We start from the raw sequence: 22,692 nt of genomic DNA on the forward strand, positions 1-22,692 counted from the left end.
GGAAAAAGTTTCTATACCATTATAAGAAATGTTTCGCTCCCCCCAACAACAAATTTAAAATTTAGGTATGAAATAAACGGACGTATAGAGTATAAAGTGAACACTTACTCATCATCAACCTGATATACAAATTTACCGTGGCTGTTTACAAAAGAGCCACAGTCAAAATTCTATGAGTGGTGAAAATAGGAAATGAAACCTGTAAATATCAAGTGATTTCATCTCATAAATACATTGAACATCAGCTGTTCTAATAGGCTTTGATTCAACAAATTACCTCACCACTGAAAAATCAGGCTCTTTTGGGCATGCCTTTCTAGCAGACACATATTAGCAACTTTGGCAAACTTCTGTCTAGTTTCTTCCAATGGGTTCAAAACGGCTTATATTCTCAATATTCGACTTAGTTTGTAGACCTGCACGAACGAGCGAGCGAGAGAGATCGGGTGAGTATACATGGAAAATGAATTTAGTTATTAACGAGTCATGTGCACAACAATATCTTAAGCAAGTGTAATATCAATTCTTTTGCATCATTTTCAAGCATAGATGAAGTCTAGTGGTCGTGTATATTAGTCACTGAACTTTAACAAGTTTCAATTACGTTCTTGAACTTTCAACCATGATTATACGTGCTCCATGTTGTTCATATGTTAACAAATAAATGACAGAAAAAAAGTAGAGAACAAGTAGAGTGCCATATGTAAAAAACGCTCGTTGATAGATCGCGTTATTCTAATATTTTAAGTTATCTACTTCATTTTTTTTCATTTGCCTATTATAACATGATGAATCAATCATTCTTTTTTGTTTAGAATTCCAAAAAACAAGAAACAAGAAATGGTTTCCAAACATGTTTCTATTTTTTTTCGACAAAGAGGAAACGAGAAACAAAAAACCATATCCGAAAAACAAGAACACTATCATTATAACCCAGATTAATGCATGAACACAACATCCACAAATTTAACGAACCTGTGCAGTTCTGCAAGGCAACGGCACTTCTAGGCAGTTTCGGAGGCCGTCAATTCTGGAAACATGAAGATCACATGATGATATATGGTGAAAAGTAATCTCAAAATGAATTACAGGAGAATGGAGGAAGTCATCAAGAAAGTCGAAAACCGTTACCTTCGGCTTATTGTTCGTTGAAGATAGTGATCATGCTTTATAATCCCTTGACCTCCATATTTAGTCTCATCGGTATTTAATATAATCTGTGCACATTAAAATATCAGACTTTAGTCCATCTTTTGGGTGTTTGAAAATGAGCACAAAAACCAAATTATGGTTAATATGAGGACCGGAAAATTTTTGTTTAAAGGCTAAAATTTTCCTATTTGTATAAAGTTCATGGAGTCACAATGTGTATTCATGTGTGCTATAGATAATAATCACACCCCTTTGATAATAACTTTATTTCGAGTTTCCTATACATGTTTATTAAAGTCCAGCCACACAACATGTAGGGCGAGAGATTCGAACTTGTAACAACCCAAGCCAACCGCTAGCAGATATTGTCCTCTTTAGACTTTCCCTCTCGAACTTTCCCTCTAGGTTTTTAAAACGTGTCTGCTAGGGAGAAGTTTTCACATCCTTATAAAGAATGTTTCGTTCTTCTCCCCAACCAATGTGAGATCTCACAATCCACCCTCCTTCGGGGCTGAGTGTCCTTGCTGGCACACCACCCAATGTCCACCCCCCTTGGGACTCAACGTTCTCGCTAGCACACCGATCGGTGTCAGGCTCTAATACCAACTGTAACAGCCCAAACCCACTGCTAGCAGATATTGTCCTTTTTGGACTTTCCCTTTCGGGATTCTTTTCAAGGTTTTTAAAACGCATCTACTAGGGAGAGGTTTCCACACCCTCATAAAGAATGCATCGTTCTCCTCCTCAACTGATGTGGGATCTCACAGAACCTCTTATCAGATCGAGGGAATATGATTTAACAATTGAGCTATTCTTAGGTTCTTTATTTTCTAATCTATTTTAAAACTATAACTTACTTTTAAAATGGTTCGAGTTATTAGTTTAAATTGTCTACATTCTAAAAATGTTTTTATAAAAGTGAAAAAACAATTTTAAGACGAAAGATAATCGTTATCGAACAAGATCCAAGTAATACTAAGAAGTTTCAGAAAAATATAACTTGGTAGCAAAGTAGTCCTTACTCGATATTCTCCAGCTTCTTCCACACCAACACTGTAGCTTTCGTAAGAATCTGTGGGATGGAAGTTGCATATGAAGAGGAAGGGACCTCGAATATAAGATATTACCTGAAAAGGTTAAAAATAATGTATTGATTCACACTGAACACCATATCAAGATGTTCCACCCAATAATTACATTCGTCTGCATTCTTAAAGGTGCGTTCGTTAGTGCTTCTGAAAACATAAATTTTAAAACAAGATAAGCAAGAACCAAACGTGTAAACTTCCGTAAGATAAAATGAACTAAAAAAAGAAAGGAAAAGGATAAATCTTACTTTGGTAGCTTCATTGACATGGTGAACATTTGGTAAACTTCTTGTCCGTAGTTTTTCATTTTCACCCAATCCCATCAGGTCCTAGAAAGAAGAAAGTAAATAAGCACAATTGAATTAGATCAATAGAAACTCATTTTTTATTCAATTAAGTTAAACATCATGTAATGCGGTTTGGAAGGTGCGAGGATGTCTCCTTTTAAGCAACGTTCAATAATCCTTTTTACAATTATGATTTTAGTTTCATTTTCTTGAATTAGAGCCACTTTCCGGAGTTGAAAAATAGTTGTGGGACTTAATCTCAAGAACATTTACTTCACTTTAAGTTGCATAACAAAGTTTTCAAAATTGATGATATTGAAAAATAGCTGAACACCTTGTCAAAGACGAACAAATCACGATGCATTTTCTCTTCTAAAAGATCCCACTGTCGGTTGGCAAGTGAAAACGAGAGGTTGTTGCTTGGCATCGGGAACTCAACTCTCTGATACATAGACAAATATTACACATATATTTTAACAGGAGACAAACATTACAAATATTATACATCTTCATGCATATTGAAGAGATAGAACCTGACCTTCGGGTGCCCAAACTCGTTTCCCATAAAGTTCAGATATGCTCGTCCGCCCATAGTAAATGTGATAAATCTAATCATCTGATTCAGATTCAAGGCCATCAAAGGAAAAATTACATAGATAGATCTTACGCTATGCATTTGAATGTAAGGACAGAAAGGAATAGAACGTAGAACTCTTCCTGCAGTATCTAGTTGACCCTATGCATTTGAATGTAAGCTAATATACATTAAAAATGGGCATAGACACACGATATGGACCTTGGATAGAACGTTCTTTTTTAACAGGCTTTGAGAGTTTTCGTAATAAAAGATTATAATATAGTTAATGTAAAAACTGAAAGTGATTAGTTGAAATGTTGTTCGGTCAACATATCATTTGATCTACGTTCTAATTCCCAATTATTGGCTAACTAAACATTTGAAACCAGTACAACCGTCTACTTGCAACTGTTTCTGCAGCTATAAGAATTTTTTGCAAACTAGAACATTTATTGTCTAAGTAAGATGTTAAGTGAATCATACTTTGTGTAAGGAACACCCCCTGAGCAGTGTTTCCTTTGATCCAGCACCATGCTCCTTGGTATCACCAAACAGAATCTCAGCATACGAACGTCCACCAGAGATGGACTAAAAGAATAAAGAAACAACGAAAAAGATCAGGAAGATACGCAACCAAGCATGAAAAATCCATGCTTAAAATTCATTAAGGTACGGATAATCGTTAATTTAAAAAGGTTGAGAAGAAAATTACTTGGCTGTGGTTTTCAGCATACAGTAGCATCTTGTTCACGTAGTGTCTGTTGTCAATTAATGAGCTAACAATCTGCATGATACAATTCTCTCCCTTTAATAAATGGAAACCCCTCTAAGTGATTCAAATAGGTTCACAAAGTATAGAAACAACCTTATTCATGCTCCATTCATGGTCTGGAACATTCTGAAGGAAAGACGACCACATCTCGGATGCGGAAAGATTCACATAATAATCAAAACCCAGTCCACCTTGAGAGGTCGGCTCACATAGTCCAGGATAATACGTTGCCTGACAAATAAAAATTTTTAGAAAGCTAGAATGTATATAATGCCTAAAAGTAAATATCCTAGCCAAGAGTCTAAAGAATTAATCAACACGAAGAGTCTAAAGAATTAATCAGCTAGAGATCATCGATTAACCATTTACCAAGCCAAAACAAGGTATTTATCCAACCTCTAATTTTAACTACAAAGTGTAGAATAAAAGAGTTTTCAAGTAAGGTATGATAAAATTATATAAAAAGCAAATAAATTAGCAATTGTTTACATCTTCAGCAATCGTTATTATATTAGGATGAAGACCATGAAGTATCTCATTTGCCAGCATGAGGTATAGCAACGCATCCTTGTCTACATATTGATTGCAGAACCTGTGAACAAACAGGGTTGGGTTTCAATTACCACAAGGATAGCATAAATCAGAAACCAAAATACCAACGTTAAGCTGAAGATACACACAAACTTTCCGTGCAGTTGGAATAACTTTTATTAAAAGCAGTTAAACAAGGATAATTGAGGGAAGATCTCTGGTTCATATGTGATAATGAGACAATAAACATGGTTTGAATCAAACAAATAAAGATCCATCTAGGGCTATTTTCCAAGTTATCAGTATTATTGCTTTCCTTTCCGAATTAAAGTTTTAGTTTCAAATTGTATTAAAAAGAAATGCAGAAGGATAACAGAGCAGTTGCATGTATGTAAGATTACTAGTTCCAGTAGACGCCTTACTCTTCCATGTCTCCGGTAAAAGAAGCAAACCCATTGTGAGTATAGATCATTGAAGAGAGTGAATGAAAACGGAAACCATCAATACGATACTCCACAACCCACCTGTTAAAAGGTAAACCTACATGCGGATTAATAATTACATATGTAGAAGGTCCATGCTAACTAGTTAACATGACCATACCAAAAAACAAAAGCACGCACTTCATATACAATAGAAAGAAAACATAATGTCAAACAACTATTGCATACAAAACAGAAGTTGAACATAAATTTCATTTCAATATATATCTGTATAAAAGAAACCGAGCTTTCATTAAGAAATAATAAAAGAAAAGGAGAATACAAAAAAAAAAAAAATAGTAAACAAAAAAACGAAGGGAGCCCCAAACTAACTAAAAAGGGGCTCCAATCCAACTAAATCAATCCAAGATCACAATTACAAAAGAAACTAACCCCCAATGAGGCATTAAACCAAGCCCCCTCCTAGACCTCTTCATTGGATCTCTCAACCTCCCTAAAAGTCTTGTTATTCCTCTCTAGTCAAATACCCCAAAGAATAGCAAAAAAAAAAGTCGTATGCCATAGCACACAGCCTTTCTCACAAAAAGGAAAAGAAAAGAGAATCTCCTCAATCATGGAGAAACAATTGTACTCCAAGCCAGATGTAACCCATTTCGATCAACATGATAAGTACAAGGATGTATAAAGAAAAAGGGGCATATAAAATTTTGGTCCTTTCCATCTAGACTGTAATTATTCACTCACTATTGTGACAGCTACACGGAGACCCTTCTTATAACTCAGTTGTCTTTTATTTTTTTCTTCTATCGTGGAATGAATACTTCATTTCTTATTGAACAAATAAAAATAATCACAAAACCAATAAAAGTTCATTCTTTGTGCCTTGTATGAGTGGGAAAAGGTTTCTCATCGTTCCCTATAGGATTCTATTTAAGAACATGTTCTTGCAACAGAGGATCAAAACTCACTTTAAAATATTGTAAACAAAAAGGAAAGGCGATGAACAATACCAAAAAGGGGGAAACGAATGAATATCACTTTCAATTATAACAGGAAAATAGCCTTGAGATTTGTTTTGTACATTACCAGTTAAGATTTGAGAGAAGAAAATGCAACACATCTTGATCCCCGTATTTAAACATCCTTGTTCCCCAATATTTGTGATGGCCTCTTTTACCTGTTCAAGCAAAAACTTGAATAGTAACTAAGTTCAGAAAGAATTTTACAGAAGGGTAAGCCAAGAAGAAATATACTTGATTAAAAAAAGAGCATGTAACCACAAGGCTTCGTACTACAATGCCAAAAAAGAAGCACAGATGCTCACACCTCTGACAGATCATGGTGAAAGACCCACACAAGGTTTTATACTCAGCTTATATAAGAAAAGACCTTGTAGTACTACTTGAACAGGATGTGTTCTATGGGCTGCGACCTTGAGTTCTAAAGCATAACAACGCTTTGCGTTGCAGCACAAGTGGGATAATAAGCCTATAAATTGCATCCTTCATATATGTTTCCTGAATACTTGTTGGGAAACATAAGAGTGTTGGAAAAGGTCAGAAAGGCTAGTTGTGAGCATTTTATAAGAACTTTAGAGCTCCTTCGAATGATTTTTGCAGAGAGATATTCTTGTGAAGGCATGTATTTTATATTCTTCATCTCAAGTTAACCTTCATCCTTATGATAGTCTAAAGAATATGCAAACAATACACCAGGGTGAACCTATACGATCGTTTCTATACTTTCCTTCTTTGCTTTTATTAAGAAAATTGTTGTTGCTAATGTGTGCTGAATTTAGGATCTTGTAAACTTCCCAAGTTCCTACAAATTCAAACTAGTTGGAAGCTCGCAATTGAAGAAGCAGCAAATGCTCCTAGTAGGAGGTAGAGCACAATTAATTTGGTGGATAATGGTAGGTTTCAAATAAATAGTGACATATCAATAATCTAACATTTTATGCCAAACTTCAATTTTGCAACATCTTTGAATGCCTCCTTGTACAAGGTCTTGGGGGTGGAATAGAAAAGAAAAATATATATAAATAAGAAAATTATTAATCTGAATAGAAGAGGATTAGAAATCCAATCACAAAAGAAACAAGATACAGTTAAAAGAATTGAGTCAAAATATTAATAATAATTTTTTCCATTAACAACCGTGAATTAGAACACGGGCCCAGCCACTTAAAAGCAACGTTGGCATCAAGAGGCAATCTAGACTGGCAGACGGCTAAGGCCTACTAGCTAATAAAGTGAGTAATCAAGGCTCAAAAAATACCAGTATGAAAGTAGCAGTCATTTGATCCGTCAAATGATGATAGTCCGACCATCTCATCAGCAGCAGCATATGAATGAACAATATCCAATAACACAAGAAGTCCAAGGCCTGTGCCAAAAATAAATAAAAGTGCAAACTAAAAGTACGTAAGCTTTCACTTTCTCTTCAATTAAAATAACAAAAAAAAATGAATGGAATGCATGCAAAATTCACATTCTAAATTTTTTTTAAAATTAATAATCATAATAATAAAAGGAAAAAAGAAAAGAAACAAAGACAGTGATCTTGCATGAACGTTCAAGAATGCAGTAACTTAACCAGACTGCAATCTAAATCATAAAGGCAGTTTTACTTGACCACACCATATCTTTCCACATTGTATAGGACTCTTAACCAGCAGCCCAAAAACACCAGTTTTGGGTACATGCAAATTCTTCCATATCATATAAAACTCTCGACAGCAGATAGGACATTTCGTACATAGGGATATGGAAATTGTTCGCTTTATAGGGGACTCTTGACCAGCATCTGAAAACACTTTGGCTGTCGACGTGATCTAGCCTGTCTAGTAAGCTAAGAAGCACTTACAAATACAATTGCAAAGAAAATGATACCCCTTTTATTTAACACAAGACGAAGAGAAAATAGAACCAACAAAATATTTAACGCGAGTAAACAAAAAGAATAGTAATAGATAATGAATTATAACCATGAGCTTCATCAACCAAGCGCTTGAAGTCCTCAGGGGTCCCATATCTACTGCTGACAGCAAAGAAGTTAGTAACCTGCATAAAGATGCTTTAATCATTTACAATGCTAAAGCCTGATCTCCTGTTGCTCCCCCTCAACCCACCCTCACAACAGAAAAAATAGAAAAAAGAACCAATTTTGCAATCATAGTCTACCAGTCAGTTAAACAGGATCTGTAGACATCTTAAAGTACAATTCACCCCTAAATTTGTGTAAGCATAATTTATTTAAGCATCTTTTTAACAAAAATAAAAAGGGAGCTGCTAGAGCTTAAGCTTCTTTATCGTCTTTTCTTTGTTTGATTAATCCTTCATTGATTAATCCTTCATTGATTAATCAAACATGATTTCGAACTAGTAGCCAATTACCATAATGGAATGATTTACTACAGCAATTTAGAGCCACCTACTCAAGTTCAACAAAAGTACACTATATCGGCATTAATGGGGACAAACTCAAATGTGCAAAAGATCTCACAGAGAGCACACAGATCAGAAATTAAAAAACTAGCACACTCTTTGTCTGCCTTTTCATCTCTCTCTTGATCACTCTCTTTGTCCCTCCTCTACGACCACCTAATTCTTTGCCTTTCTCTCCATCTCACATAGCATTATCATATTAGCAGCATAATACTCACTCGGCCCTTCATATGTAGGAAAAAAAAAATTCTTTATTCGTACTTCAAAGACGATGGCAAAAAAATCCAAACGTATCCAAAGCCCAATAACTTACCAAAATATCACTTCTACGGACCAATACCTTACCAAAACAAAAGGTCGCCAACATGAATGTTCAAAAACGTAGAAGCCCTAAATTGTTCGATAACAGCAGAGATGCAAGAATAACTATCTTACCCTATAGCCAAGTGTAAAGTAATCTTTATGTTCAACCACTCCAAACAGTTGGATTGCGTTATATCCAGCTTCCTTCACATGTGGAAGAACCTGGGAGATAAAACGTAGTTGAAAGTGAATATGAACCAATGTTACAATGAAATGAAAGCCGAAGTGTAAGTTAAAATGTTAGATGATTTGCTGTTGACAATGTCTTTTTATAAGAAAACTTACAAAACAATTAAAGAAATATGACAAACATAAGGGAGTGTCTTAGGTTTGTATAACTCATTGTTAACAAGTAGAGCTTATGTTTAATCTGGTTCTGAGTTACAAATTTGTTAACCCTACAAGCTATATAAACCTGATGTTGTATTAAATATAATCCTTAATGTTTCCAGTTGGAGACCTTTTTTTATAACTCCAAGACTTTTGTGCAAATTATATTTTTTCATGGAATGAATAGCCTCACACACACGCACACCCTCACACATTTGAGATTATATAATCTCTTAAATCAATGCATTTTATACATTATTGATTATTTTCAAACTGAAAATTTGATATCTTTAAAAGTTCCTGCTTCCAACAAAAGATCGTCAACTGTCACAAGTCAAGTAGTTTAATTAGCTATTCCTTACACGATAATCACACAATCTAGACAATTTCAGAATCTTAAACTCACTAATAAAAAATTTCCATATGTTTTTAACAAACTTTAATGTCTACGAACATAATATTTGTTTATTACTGTGTGTTTCACATGTAAAAGAAGCATTAGTATATCTAATGGTACACGAATCCAATGTTCTTTTATTAAATGGGCATTTGATTTTTTTTTTTTGTGGTATTTCAAACATCTAATATTTCTAAATCATCTTCACAATTTTTTTGAAATATCAATTGCATCAACATATTGGTAGATAGTTGATGGAGAAGGTGCTCCCGAATTCTCCTTCTAAGGCGGAAAAGGTTTTGTGGCATGCTGGATCCTTTGCAGTTTTGTTAAGGATTGTGAGGTATTAGGCTTGAGAGGAACAATAGAATTTTTAGAACGGCCAAGAGAACACATGAGGAACTTTGGGAGGTAGCCAGGTTTAATACTTCCTTATGGGCGCCAGCTACCGGTCATTAGGGCATTTTGTAATTACGAGCTTGGTTGTTCTTCTGGATTGGCGTCTTTTTTGTAGTTAGGGACAGATTCCTTTTGTTGGGCCTTTTTTCAATGCTCTTGTATTCTTTCATTTTTCTCCATAAAAGTATGGCTTCTTACAATGAAAAACATGTTGGTTATCATAATGCATGTGCATATAGTTGAAGCAGAGGAGACTCACCTTCTCTCTAAAGTAGTTGAAAGAAGAAACTTTCGGTTCTGATCCACTAATTCCCACATGACATTCATATATTTTCAAGGCCTTTGGTACATTAGGACTGGTGTTTTTCCATTTATATGCATATTCTGGTGGTGGTTCCCAATGGATTGCAAAACCTTGCTTCCCTTCAGCATCTGAATTTTTTAACCAATACACCAGTTAAGATAAAATTACCGAACTTCAGTTATCATGGAAAAAAACATCAAATCTTTCTAAAAACTGCCTCAGGATAGTATAGCACTGATGGTAACGTAAATATCTTAGATGAATCCTAGTAATTATTTGTCCTTCATTACCTGGCTGCACATAAGTAGCCCAAGCAGGAATTCTTTCCAATGGCCCATCAGGAGTGTTGAAATATACCCTGTATTTGCTTCCATGTGGAATGGTAGGATTATACTTTTTTAACCAAGCTTTCCTTCCCTTGCGTGTTTCTAACCAGTAAGGTATAGGAGGTTTCTTAGCCTTAAATTTCTCCCGTGTTACAGGATCAATCACCACGTTAAAAATATCATACTCCTTCCCATTATCAATCACGTCATATGAAACACTGGAGGGATCATCTTTATGTTGTTCTTTCCATGCCTTGTATCTTGTTTCTGCATCTGGTATTTCTTCAAGCTCTTCTAATGTTTGAGGACCATTGGGGCCAAATAATTCTTCATAGAGCTTAGCTGGAACTTCAAAACGGTTTTTGATGAACCTGTCCTCTCCAGGTTCCCAATATTCATCATTCGCTCTTTTGAAGATCTCGTCAATGCTGATCCCACTGTCACCTTTATCATAATCATCCACGTAATTATACTGTTGAAAATAGAGTTCCTCTGGTTTCTCCCCTTCCTTCAACTTATCTTCGAGGATGATAAACCAGTAACCATAATCATCATGGCCAAGATGCCCCTCTCTGGCAACGTGTTCTCTGGGTGACCAACCATTGAAGTCACCAATTACTGCACAATAGCGAGCACCTACAAAAAGAAAAGTTAACTAGTTATTAAAATGAGTGGTAAAGCAAAGCAAAAACCAATAGAAATTAGGTTTCCCTAAGACTTCAAAAAGATGGTTTGCACTTTCAAAATTGAAACTTCAAGCTCAACAGTGATTTTTGTTATTTTGTATCTTTCACAACCTAGAGAAAAGATAAAAGCAATGTTTAAGTTGAAGATCAAGATCAACTAAGTTAGGCTGAAGAAATAAAATAGAGCAGAAAGAGGAACTTGTCCAACGAAGTATTTCTCAAGCAAAAAGAAAAACCGGTGATCTCCACAAAGGCAAGGTATGCAGCAAAATGAAGATTAACAACCAACAAAGGACTTACCCAGACTTCAGCATAACAAACAAATATAGAAGCATCAATGCACTCCAGTTAGCATTACTAAGATAAGAGAGCAGAAAATAATTAGACAAGGAGGCCCAAGAAGAGACTAACAAACCATCTGAGTCCAAAACTCCATTCACATCTCCAGACTTTCCATCAAAATTATAGTCATATTGAATCAAATATTTTTAGATTTGACCATGAGAAGGATGTCCAGTGAAAATCTGAAAACAGAAATTAAAAGGCTGCTATGAATGCACTAGGAATCAAGAAACTCCAAAAGTCTGGATTACACCCAACTAGAATCTGAAATAAAAGTTGGGGAATGGCCTCACTCATCACCTTGGTGATCACATAAATACACTTGTAAGGGAAAAGGTGGACTTTTGAGTTTTTCTCTTGAATTTTTTGATTCAGCCAAGATCCAGGAGGAAAAAACTCAACATTTTAGGAGTTCTGTAACAGCCTCGAAGGGGGTGGACACTGAGGGGTGTGCCAGCAAGGATGTTGGACCCCAAAGAATTGTGAGATCCCATATCGATTGGAGAGAGGAACGAGTGCCAACAAGGACGCTGGGCCCCGAAGGGTGGTGGATTGTGAGATCTCACACTGGTTGGAGAAGGGAACAAAACACTCTTTATAAGAGTGTGAAAACCTCTCCCTAACATACGCATTTTAAAAACCTTAAGGGGAAGTCCGAAAAGGAAAGTGTAAAGAGGACAATATCTACTAGCTAGCAAGCTTGGGCTGTTACAAGTTCCCACCCAAGATTCACTAGAACACAACAGAGGGAAGATGTTCTGACAATGATATGGTACAAAAAAATTGATTAGCAAGAGAATTCTCCAAATTATGAAACGCAACCAGCTGAGTTAAATCAAGACTCAGGTCACCCACATAATCTGAATGGCTTTGCATGTACAACATGATGTTCATTACATATATTCCACCATCATATATTATCTAAAGCAGGAAATGCAGTAGCATGGAATCCAAACCTGGTGCCCATTCCATAAAATCAACACGATGTTCCACATGGCGATGCATACCTAAAAACATAAATCTATACCCAAATATCAAAAGCGTTAGATTCATGTGAGAACCAAGAACATGCTGAAAGAGAATGGGAATAACAATTGTGCCAAGTTCCAAGCACAAAATTAAACTAATAAGTAGAGAGTAATAGATAATGATGAAAATGAAAAACTCAACTAACCCAGAAGACAGGTCCTGGAGATTCGCATGACGATCGTAAATTTCATCCTTGAGGTCCTTCAACGATTTATATCTAGAAGTAAATAAGATAGCCATGTTTACGATATTATTATAATAAAATGAAACATTTCTCAATTTTCGAAACAAAATTTCCATGGATGATCACTCCACACTCATTCAGCTTCCATTTTCCAAATTCATTGTCATGAGACGAAACAAAACCAAGAAAACTACCTTTCACGGAGGAAATGAGCAAGTTGCTTGTGAGAAATGCCGAGTTTAGTGAGAAATCCAACAGGATCGACCCCTTTCTCGCCATCCGAGACGCTTTTCGTCTTCTTAGAGTGCTGGTACTTCGCTGGTTCAGCATGTTGTGAATGTTCGGATGCTGAACAAATTATCCTCAATTTTAGTTTCCGAGACAGAGCGATGGATTGAAGCGTGGAGCGGGAGTGAGGTAGTAGAAGGAGATGATTGGTTTTGTAAGGAGGGAATTTGATGGAAGGTGAACTTGAAAGGGCGTTCATGGGGGGGAAACTGTGCTGGTTCATGGCTTACCGGAGAAGGAATAGGGGTTTAAGATAAGGAAGCGGGTACTACAACTACTGAGGTTTATGGGTTCACTCGTTCTGGTTTGTGACTCGACTCAGGCCGTTTTATGGGCAAACAAGTCAGTCGTGTAGAAATCAAAATTTGTGAACGGGTTTAAACCTATGATTGAGTCTCGAGTAACTTTTAGCAAAAAAAAATGTTTTATTAAACATGAGCGAGAAAATAAGTTGAAAACGATTTGAAATAAAGCAATATTATAGGCTAAAAGCGAATAAGCATCCACTACAGTTTTGATAGCACATCGAGTAGGATGAATTGACAACTAGTCATATCATCCTGTAGTACATTTTGGGGCACTTTATTGTTGGTGGCGTAGACACGATTTTGGTGAACGACCATACATTTAGGGGTGTACATTCAACTCGGCCAACCCAACCCGAACTATAAGATTGGGTTGGATTGGATTAGCATTTTGGGTAGGATTTTGTTCATTTTCTAAACCCGAACTGAATCGGTTTAGTTTCGAGTTTATGGGAAAAACGTTCGGATTTTATAATCTATTCTAAATTATAATGTATTTATTATTTATTCCCTACTATTTATATATTTTTTGAATAGGTTAAGATAATCTAAAATTACGTATAAATAGGCATATTTCAATTAAAATATTTTTATATATTTTTTATTTTTGTTATATATCATATATTTTCACTATCATTTTTATTGTTTATTTAATTTTTTGTTACTTTAACCAATTCTCAAGAACGGTCCGTATTTATTTGTTTTTAATTTTATGACAATGTTAATATGTTACAATTTTTTATTGTTTTTTTTTTTATTAATAAAGATTTGGGTTTGTTGGTGAATTTTTAATATATTTTAGGTAAGATTGTATTCGAATAATTATAAATGGTGTATAAATAAAAGTTAAAAAAAAAAAATTGAACCCAACTCGGACACAACCCTAACTCAACTCGAAAATAAAATAGAGGGTTAGGTTGGGTTGGGTTGTGAAAAGTTTTGGGCTGGATTGGGTTATCAATCCAACTTTTTTGTTAGATAAAAAAAAAAATCTCACAACTTAGAACCATGTACACTCATACATACACCTCTCCTCCCATATATACACGTTATGAACAGTAAATACTTAATTACACGTGAAAGCAATTAAAAGGGGTTTAAAATGGGTATACGACCATGAACAACAGGTTTTGGACAAGTATGACCATACATCTAACATGCAGCCACAGACAACACGTTTTAGACAAAAATGATCATGACACTAATCAGCGTTTACTACATACAACATCTCGTCTTCCAACATGTCTTTTCTGATGTTGAATAGTGACGTTTCTAGGACCAACATTTTTGTGAACCCAATTCGACATCAACTTCCACTAATTTCAAGATTATTTAGTTAAACGTGTCTTACTTTAAGCAATTCAATGTTCGGTGACCTTCTATGAATTTTTCCGACATACATGTAAATGATGTTAGAAGAACCCGGGTTGATTTCTAGGAATAGTATTGACTCTTACAAAGTAAAATAAACTATAACGTGTCCATTTTTTAGCTATCAAATGTCGAATACGGATGCCTCTTCTTATTTTGCATCTTTATCAAGAAACCATGACAGCCTTATCTTGTCAGTGCTTCCAAAGCAAATATAAAAAAATAATAATAATAATAATAATAATAATAAATAATTTTAAAAAAAAATGGTTCCCTTCTTCCCTTTTGAGAATTGAAGACTTCCAACCAAATGCGCCAAAATGGTCCATTTCTTTGGTATGGACTTTTAATATTTACGTAGATATTTTTTTTTAGGGTTTAGGGTTTAGGGTTTGACAAGGTGAAATTTTATATTTGTGGGAGACGAGAACGAATCATTTTTTATAAGGGTGTGAAAACTCTCTTTATTAGACACGTTTTAAAATTATAAGGCTGAGGACGATACGTAACGAGCCAAAGCAGACAGTATCTACTTGTGGTGGATTTTGAATTGTTATCCATAGTCTGAATATTTAAACTTTCAACTTTAAAAAACGTAATAGATCAATTAATATATATATATTAAATTTAATATGTATTATTATTTTTAATTATTAAATAGGTTAAATATTTATTAGACGTCAATTTATTGAACAACTTCGAGTTAAAAAAGGACTAAATAAATAAATATTTAAAAGTTGAGAAACTAAATTTATAATTAAAAAATGTTGGACTAAATTAATATTTTTTTTAGATTAAAAAAATTGAAAAAAAGAAAAGAATTACAAAATTATTTATATCTATCCTCCTAATTGTAACCGCTCAAGTCATTACTTGTAAATATTGTCCGCTTTGACTTGTTATGTATGATCATCAACCGTACAATTTTAAAATAGGTTCACCAGGGAGAGGTTTCCACATTCTTTGTTCCACATCCTTATAATGAATTCTCACAATCCATCCCTGGGGGCTAACGTTCTCACTGACACATTGTCCAACATCTTGCTTTAATACCATCTGTAACCGTTTAATCCCACTGCTAGTAAATATTGTCTGTTTTAGCCCATTACGTATTGTCATCAGCCTCACAGTTAAAAACGCATCTACTAGAGAGAGATTTTCACATCCTTATAAGAAATGTTTCGTTCCCTTTTACAACCAATATAAGATCTCACACTAATATATGTATAGATTTCATTAAGTAACCAACCCGAACAAAATTATATTAATTATGACATATTTTCGACTAACTAATCAAAAGTTCAAATCTTTCGGGCTCTAGTTCAACTCAAAATTAAAATTAAAATTAAATTATTAAAGAAAAAAAACATCATTTTCATAAGATTCTCAAAACAATAGTTGGTTTCTAGAACATGAAACGATACCGACCAACTAAACTTATGTCGTTTTGACAGTTGTAGCTCAGGCCAACTTTTTGCAAAGCCTTGAGAACCACAATTTCTTTTAATATTATTATTTATTTATTTATTTATTTATTTATTTATTTATTTATTTATTTATTAATTATAATTTTTGCATCTTTATCCAGCAATGAAACAGCCTTATTTTGTCAGTGATTTCAAAGGCAAAGGAGCAAAATGGGGTTCCACTTGTTTTGTAGCTTCTAATAAGCTCCACATGTTCAACTTCTATAAGTTCAGGCTTCCAACCCAATGCATGAATTCATGTTCATGTGTGTTTTAATGCAATTTTCGGCTCGTAAAAAGAGTTCAATGTCGATATCGAGGTCATATATCGACCCATTGTATTTATGATGTTTTTACGGTTGGACGAGACTATTGGTATGGGTGTTAATTGCTAATGCATCCTACTTCGATGATACTTTGGTGATAGCTGATGTCTACTTCATCTATTAAACTTGGGTTACAACAAGTATTGCACAATCGTTCTTCCGCTGCTACAAAAGTACGATTGTGACAGAGTGCAATATTGACACACCCGTGTCTTTCGGTACTGTCTATGCTAGTCCAATTTTGTGAACTGTCTTCGTGCACCTCATTGATAAAAAAGTTCTTGATGAGTGACCCTAAACCCTGAACCCATCTCTCTAATAGATATGTTTTAAAATTGTGAGGCTAACAATGGTACATAACGAGTCAAAACAGACAATATCTATTACCGGTGGGCTTGGACTATTACAAATGGTATCAGAACTAGACACCGGACAATGTACCAACGAGAACGCTGAGTCTCGAACCTCCAAGGAGAAATAGAGCATTTCATACAAGAGTATAGAAATCTTCCCCTAAGCGACACATTTTGACTCCAAGGGAGTCTACTGTGAGAAGAGACAATTTTTGAAAAGAGACCATTCTCTCGACGTATTGTGGAAAGGGCTGCAAGCAAAGCACCATAATCATTTGGAATTACTTCCACTTTACTAAGTCATATTTTTTTTTTGAACGATGATTCGAAAAATTCAATTTATATCGTATGAATTAAGATTATAAATTTATTTAAATTGAATTAATTTATAATATAATTTTATATATTCATTTTTATTTAATTTCATAATTATTATTTTATTTTTTATTTTTTCTTAAAAAAAAGGTAAATTGTAATATATATATATATATATATAAATGAGAGGTAAATTTTAATTAAATATTTGAAAATAAAAATTTAACTCTAACCATTGAATCAACTCAACCCAACTTAACCCAAAAAAAATATGATCGAGTTTGGTCGGGTTCTTTTTTAATAAAGATTGTTTTGGTTAAAGAAAAAAATTGGCAGCCCAAATAGTTGGGTCGAGTCTAAAAGATATTTCAACTCGACTCGACCCAATCTACGAACACCCATAAAAAAAATATTTTTTTCCTCTCTTTTTTCGATCAATAACATTTATTTTAATCCGTAGAACGATATTTAGATTGAATTATTATATATATATGACATCTTTGTTCAGTCATGCATCCTTGTTCCTTAGTGTAGTCTCTGGAGATGAATGTCCGGTTTTGGTACAGGAAAGGGTTTGATCTCTTTCACTGAGCCTCCTATCAAGACTACTATACCAACCAACGAAGGGTTGTCGCTCTATCTCAGTAGGGACAGAGAACCCATTGTTATCTCGACTGTGCTATCAGAGGCTCTGTTCCCAGAAAAATGATACTTTCGAGAGGCTTTCCCGATCGAAATATTTGCATAAAAAGATAAGAAGCAATCTAATCCAACTATTTTCTCGAGTTGGTCCATCGAAAATATGATGAACCCTAATTTTGAAAAGTTTAATTTTTATAGTTCAACTTTCAAAAATAAGAAATATATATTAACGGAGTAGATAATAAAATAAAATAAAATAATTTAGATGGTTTATTTATTTATATTTTTTACGTTATTTATTTATTTGCATTAAAAGATTGGAAGATGCTATTTCGTTACCATTGAAAAATTGTATATATAAATTCACAATCCCTTCTTCCCTTCGCCACAAATTTATTTCTTCTACATTTCCTTCTATATCAGCCATGGTCTGGACGAGAGGCCCTGCCGTCGGCCGCGGCTCATCTGCCACCGTCTATTTGGCCACAGACGCCTCCTCCGGCCACCACTTCGCCGTCAAGTCCACCGACCTCTCTTCATCAGCGTTGTTGCAGAAGGAGCACGCTCTTCTCTCCAAATTGAGTTCCCCGTACCTTATCAACTGCCTAGGTTTCGACATTGAAACCGAAACCTTCAAGCTTCCGGTGTTCAATCTGTTCATGGAGTATTTGCCGCAGGGGACGCTGTGGGATGCGATTCAGAGAAACGGCGGCCGGATGGAGGAATCGACGATCCGAGTGTTTTCGCGCCAGATTTTGAAAGGATTGGAGTATCTTCACGCTAATGGATTGGCGCATTGTGATATCAAGAGCCGGAATCTTTTAATGAGTGATGCAGGTTTAAAAATCGCCGATTTAGGTTGTGCAAAATTTGTGGATGGAGTTTCCGGAAATGGAGTTAGGGATTTTTCTGGTTCGCCAGCGTTCATGGCGCCGGAGGTTGCGAGAGGTGAAGAACAGGGGTTTCCGGCGGATATTTGGGCTTTTGGATGTACAGTCATTGAAATGGCTACTGGCGAACATCCGTGGGCGGATATAAAGGATCCGGTGTCGGCGTTGTATCGGATTGGATTTACCGGCGAGTTGCCAGAGGCTCCACGGTGGTTATCGGAGAGGGCGAGGGACTTTGTCGCTAAGTGTTTGCTAAAAGTCCCGAAAGAAAGATGGACTGCGAAACAGCTTCTTGAGCATCCGTTTCTTCAGGAATTTGATTCCGAGTCGGAAATTGAATCTTCGAGGATGAAAACGATGAATTCTTCTCCGAGGTGTGTTTTGGATCAAAGCTTTTGGGATTCAATGGAAGATTCGAAGACTCCATTGAAGGTAACGCATCAAGCTTCTTTGGAGGATTGTCCGGCTGAGAGGATTAGAAGTTTGGCTGGTAATTTGTCGTCCGATTGGGATTTGGAAGGGGATGATGGAGATTGGATTTTGATCAGAAACAATGGCGTCGGCGGTGGAAGCCATGGAAATGGATCTGTGAGCTCAGATTTTTCAGATACAGATGGAGAAGAAGAAGAAGAGCTGGAGATTTTGAACTTGGAATTTGAAGAAAATTCTGTATTGTTCTGTTCATATGATGATGATTCTGGTATTATGAACAATGGGAGAGGAGGATTAGAAATGGAAATTGGGAGATTTGGAGGTAAAAAATGTAATTGTTCTTCATTAATGCAATTTGATCTCTTAGTTCCTCATGATCTTCATCTTCTGTTATCTCATTGCCTCAAGATTCATGGTTTTGATCAAAGAAAAGGTGTTTTTAAGCCAATTCCAACAATCATTCATCGTTTAATCTTTCAAATCAGGTTTCATTCCAGCTTTTAATTGAATCAAATAATTGAAAGTTGAAATTTATATCCGAAAGTCAAATATTTTATATATAATTCGGAATTGAAAAGTACACCAGCACATTAAAATCACTAATAACAGATATTGTTCGCTTAAGACGGATACATATATTAGTCAACTTTCAAGATGTATAAATGGGGTTTTACATAGTTTCAGGTAATCAAATATGAACTTTTAACAGCTCAAGCTTTGGACTCTTACTTACAACCGTCAGTCTCTCTATTTTTAAACCTTACAATCTACTTTCTTGAGAGTCCAACGAGGACGTTGGCACACCGTCGAGTGTATGGCTCATATACTATTTGTAACCGTATACATCTCACCTCTAATATATATAGTTCTATTTGCACTTTTCCTTTTGAGTTTTTTTTCAAGGTTTTAAAAAACGCGTAAAGATTTTCACACATTCATATTAAATGTTTCGTTTTCCTCTCCAACCAATATGAGATCTCACAATTCCGAACGAGTACCATATGCACTCTCTCCAACCAATATGAGATCTCACCATTCTTATTTAAGCCGTTAAAGAACCAGTACCATACTCACTTTAACCATAAAAGAGGTGAAGAATATATATATATAGTTTAAGAATCTTCTTCTTCCCTTCATTTCTAAGATTGATCGATAGTAATTTAGTCACGTTTTCATTTATTTAGAATCACGGTTCTTTTTAAATCATTTTTATTCCCTTACTTTTTCAAACCGATAAAATAAAAAATAATTATTTAAATTTTTTACTTAAAAAGTTTATAATAATATTAAAATGTGTCTATTCGAAAGAGGTTTCCACACCTTTATAATAACTAAGGTTTAATATATATATATATATATAATATAATATAATATAATATAATATAATATAATAGATAAGATATTAATTATTATTTTAAAAATTAATAACGATAATAATCAACATTAAATGAAAATATAAATTCAAATTTGACCGAATATAAATAAATTATTTAATTAATCATCTTTCTTACGTTAGTTTAAGAATAATAATAAAAAAAAAGTGGCTGGGTTGACTTTGGATTAAAATTCCCTATTTTTTTTACTTTTCCAAAAAAAAAAAAATTAATTAAAAAAATGTCTTTTTAAAAAGTCAATGAATTTATTTGTACTTTTTTTTGTCTCAATTCTATGAACCAATTAAATAAATATATTCATTGGCTATCTTAAAAAGAGGACTGCAATTATTATTATTATTATTATTATTATTATTTTAATGATGGGTTTTATATATATTTTAATTTAAAAATGAGTTAACTATATAAAATGTCAACCCCTACTTCCTAGGTTCTTTTTAGTCTTCGATAATCATTTAATAAAGGATTTATGTGTTTTAATATTTAGTTCTAACTCACTGTCCGTTGATATTGTTCGTTTTGATCTGTTACGTATCACCGTTAGCCTACTGTTATAGGGGGTGGATTGTTCATATAAAGAATGTTTCATTGTCCAAGCTTACCGTTGGTCGATATTGTCAATTTTGACCTATTACGTATCGTCGTTAGTCTATTCTTATAAGAAATGTTTTGGAGCTCGTCCTGATAAGGAATGTTTCGTTTATCTCTTCAATCAATATGAGATCTCACAATTTACCCTCTTAGAGGCCAACGTCCTCTCGAGTATCCTTATAAGGAATGTTTTGTTTATCTCTCTAACTAATGTGGGATCTAACAATCCACCCCCTTGGGTCCCATCGTCTTCGCTAACATTCCGTTCAGTGTCTTAACTCTAATATCATTTGTAACAGCGCAAACTCATAGCTAGCAGATATTGTCCGCTTTGGTCCGTTACATATCGTCACTAACCTTTCGATTTTAAAATGTGTCTACTAGGGAGAGGTTTCCACACTCTTATAAGAAATATTTTGTTCCCCTCTCCAACCTATGTGGACGAATGTTTCGTTCCCCTCCCTCTAACCTACGTGGAATCTTACTCTTTTAATAACAATCCTAAAATGGTCGTCGTCTAAAATAATACATTAATCTTATTCTTCATATAAATAATATAAATATTTGAGTTTTTTTCTCTCTCCGTGTAACGTCCCATGCCAAAATTCAGAATTTAGATTATATAGCTTCGACATTCTCTTGTGACATGATCACGTTACCTACTCCTCGCTTCTTATTGAATATTATTCCCCACAGACCAAACAATCCGAAGTGCTTTTCTTGCATATTCTTGATAAACCAGCGTTTATATATACATATAGGAAGATCTGTTTGGGAAGTAAGCAGCCCCTTTGACATCTCTTCGTCTGCAAAGAATTCTCGATGCGAAAACACAGAGACAAAAGGCTGATCTCTGAATAGGAAAAAGAGTGGATCTACAGGATCCCAAATGAATTTACTTATTCGAAAAAAAGTCTTGTTCGTTGGAAGATCTATCTCGTGTCTGGTACTGCACGGTTCCACTCTACAAGAACTCTAAATCATTCTCTTTCAGATATCTCAACACGAGTTTTTTCAGCATATTTTGACCTCACTCACATGCATAAAATTCTTAAGAGATCGCCCAATATAAAACTGCTTAAAGTTATATATATAATAACTCTTATTTTTGGTCATCATATCTCGAGAATCACTCTATATTTTACTTTAAATTAAATTTGGTGAGGTGTAATAAAATTATTAAGTTTTAAAATTTTTAAAAGGGTTAAAAAAATTAATTTTATCATAATATTAATAGTTATTATTAAAGATTTATAGTAGTAAAACATATTAAATAGAAATATATTATACCTCAACTATTTTTATAACTTTGCATACTAAATATTTTAAAAAAATATATTCGTAAATATTAAAAAATTAGAAATTTTGTTAAATGTTTAAAAGTATTTTCTTTTTTATTTTTGGAGGGTAAATTACAATAAATAGTCGAAAATAAATATAAGCTTAAATTTTGTTACCAAAACGAGAATAAAATATGGGACCCACCCCAAATTCGTCATTTTCATTTTCAGCTAAAATTAATAAAAAAAAAATAATATTACAATAAAATTGAATAATTTCTTGATCTTTCTCCTTATAATTGGTCTTCTATTTAAAAAAAAATGGTAAAATTTAATAATGTCAAATAAAATTAATTAGTATTTAATAAAATAAAATAAAGTAA

At 34.2% G+C, this 22,692-nt stretch overlaps 2 protein-coding genes across 3 annotated transcripts; one reads left to right on the top strand and one right to left on the bottom strand.

The window, feature by feature from the left end:
* LOC111476992 (1,4-alpha-glucan-branching enzyme 3, chloroplastic/amyloplastic) lies at window positions 1-13,227 on the bottom strand. Of its 2 annotated transcripts, none has more exons than XM_023120886.1 (22): window positions 12,851-13,227; window positions 12,618-12,689; window positions 12,400-12,464; window positions 10,380-11,051; window positions 10,045-10,217; window positions 8,732-8,821; window positions 7,837-7,912; window positions 7,128-7,235; window positions 5,937-6,027; window positions 4,830-4,931; window positions 4,366-4,468; window positions 3,970-4,107; window positions 3,817-3,888; window positions 3,588-3,692; window positions 3,066-3,143; window positions 2,862-2,969; window positions 2,489-2,569; window positions 2,175-2,279; window positions 1,132-1,217; window positions 976-1,030; window positions 283-416; window positions 1-199 (listed from the first exon to the last, which is right to left on the bottom strand). In XM_023120886.1, the coding sequence occupies exons 1-21, from the start codon at window positions 13,165-13,167 to the stop codon at window positions 384-386; spliced, it is 2,730 nt and encodes a 909-aa protein (XP_022976654.1). In that variant the 5' UTR covers window positions 13,168-13,227; the 3' UTR covers window positions 1-199; window positions 283-383. The 2 variants fall into 2 exon arrangements, with proteins under 2 accessions (XP_022976654.1, XP_022976653.1); XM_023120885.1 differs by having other exon boundaries at window positions 31-199; window positions 278-416.
* Window positions 13,228-18,130: 4,903 nt separating this feature from the next.
* On the top strand, window positions 18,131-19,548 carry LOC111475873 (mitogen-activated protein kinase kinase kinase 18-like). The gene has a single exon (XM_023119957.1). It carries the CDS (start codon window positions 18,148-18,150, stop codon window positions 19,546-19,548), a length of 1,401 nt encoding a protein of 466 aa, XP_022975725.1. The 5' UTR covers window positions 18,131-18,147.
* Window positions 19,549-22,692: the final 3,144 nt, after the last annotated feature.

Source organism: Cucurbita maxima, unplaced genomic scaffold (genome assembly GCF_002738345.1).
Source record: "Cucurbita maxima cultivar Rimu unplaced genomic scaffold, Cmax_1.0 Cma_Scf00003, whole genome shotgun sequence".
NCBI classification, from domain to species: Eukaryota; Viridiplantae; Streptophyta; class Magnoliopsida; order Cucurbitales; family Cucurbitaceae; genus Cucurbita; species Cucurbita maxima.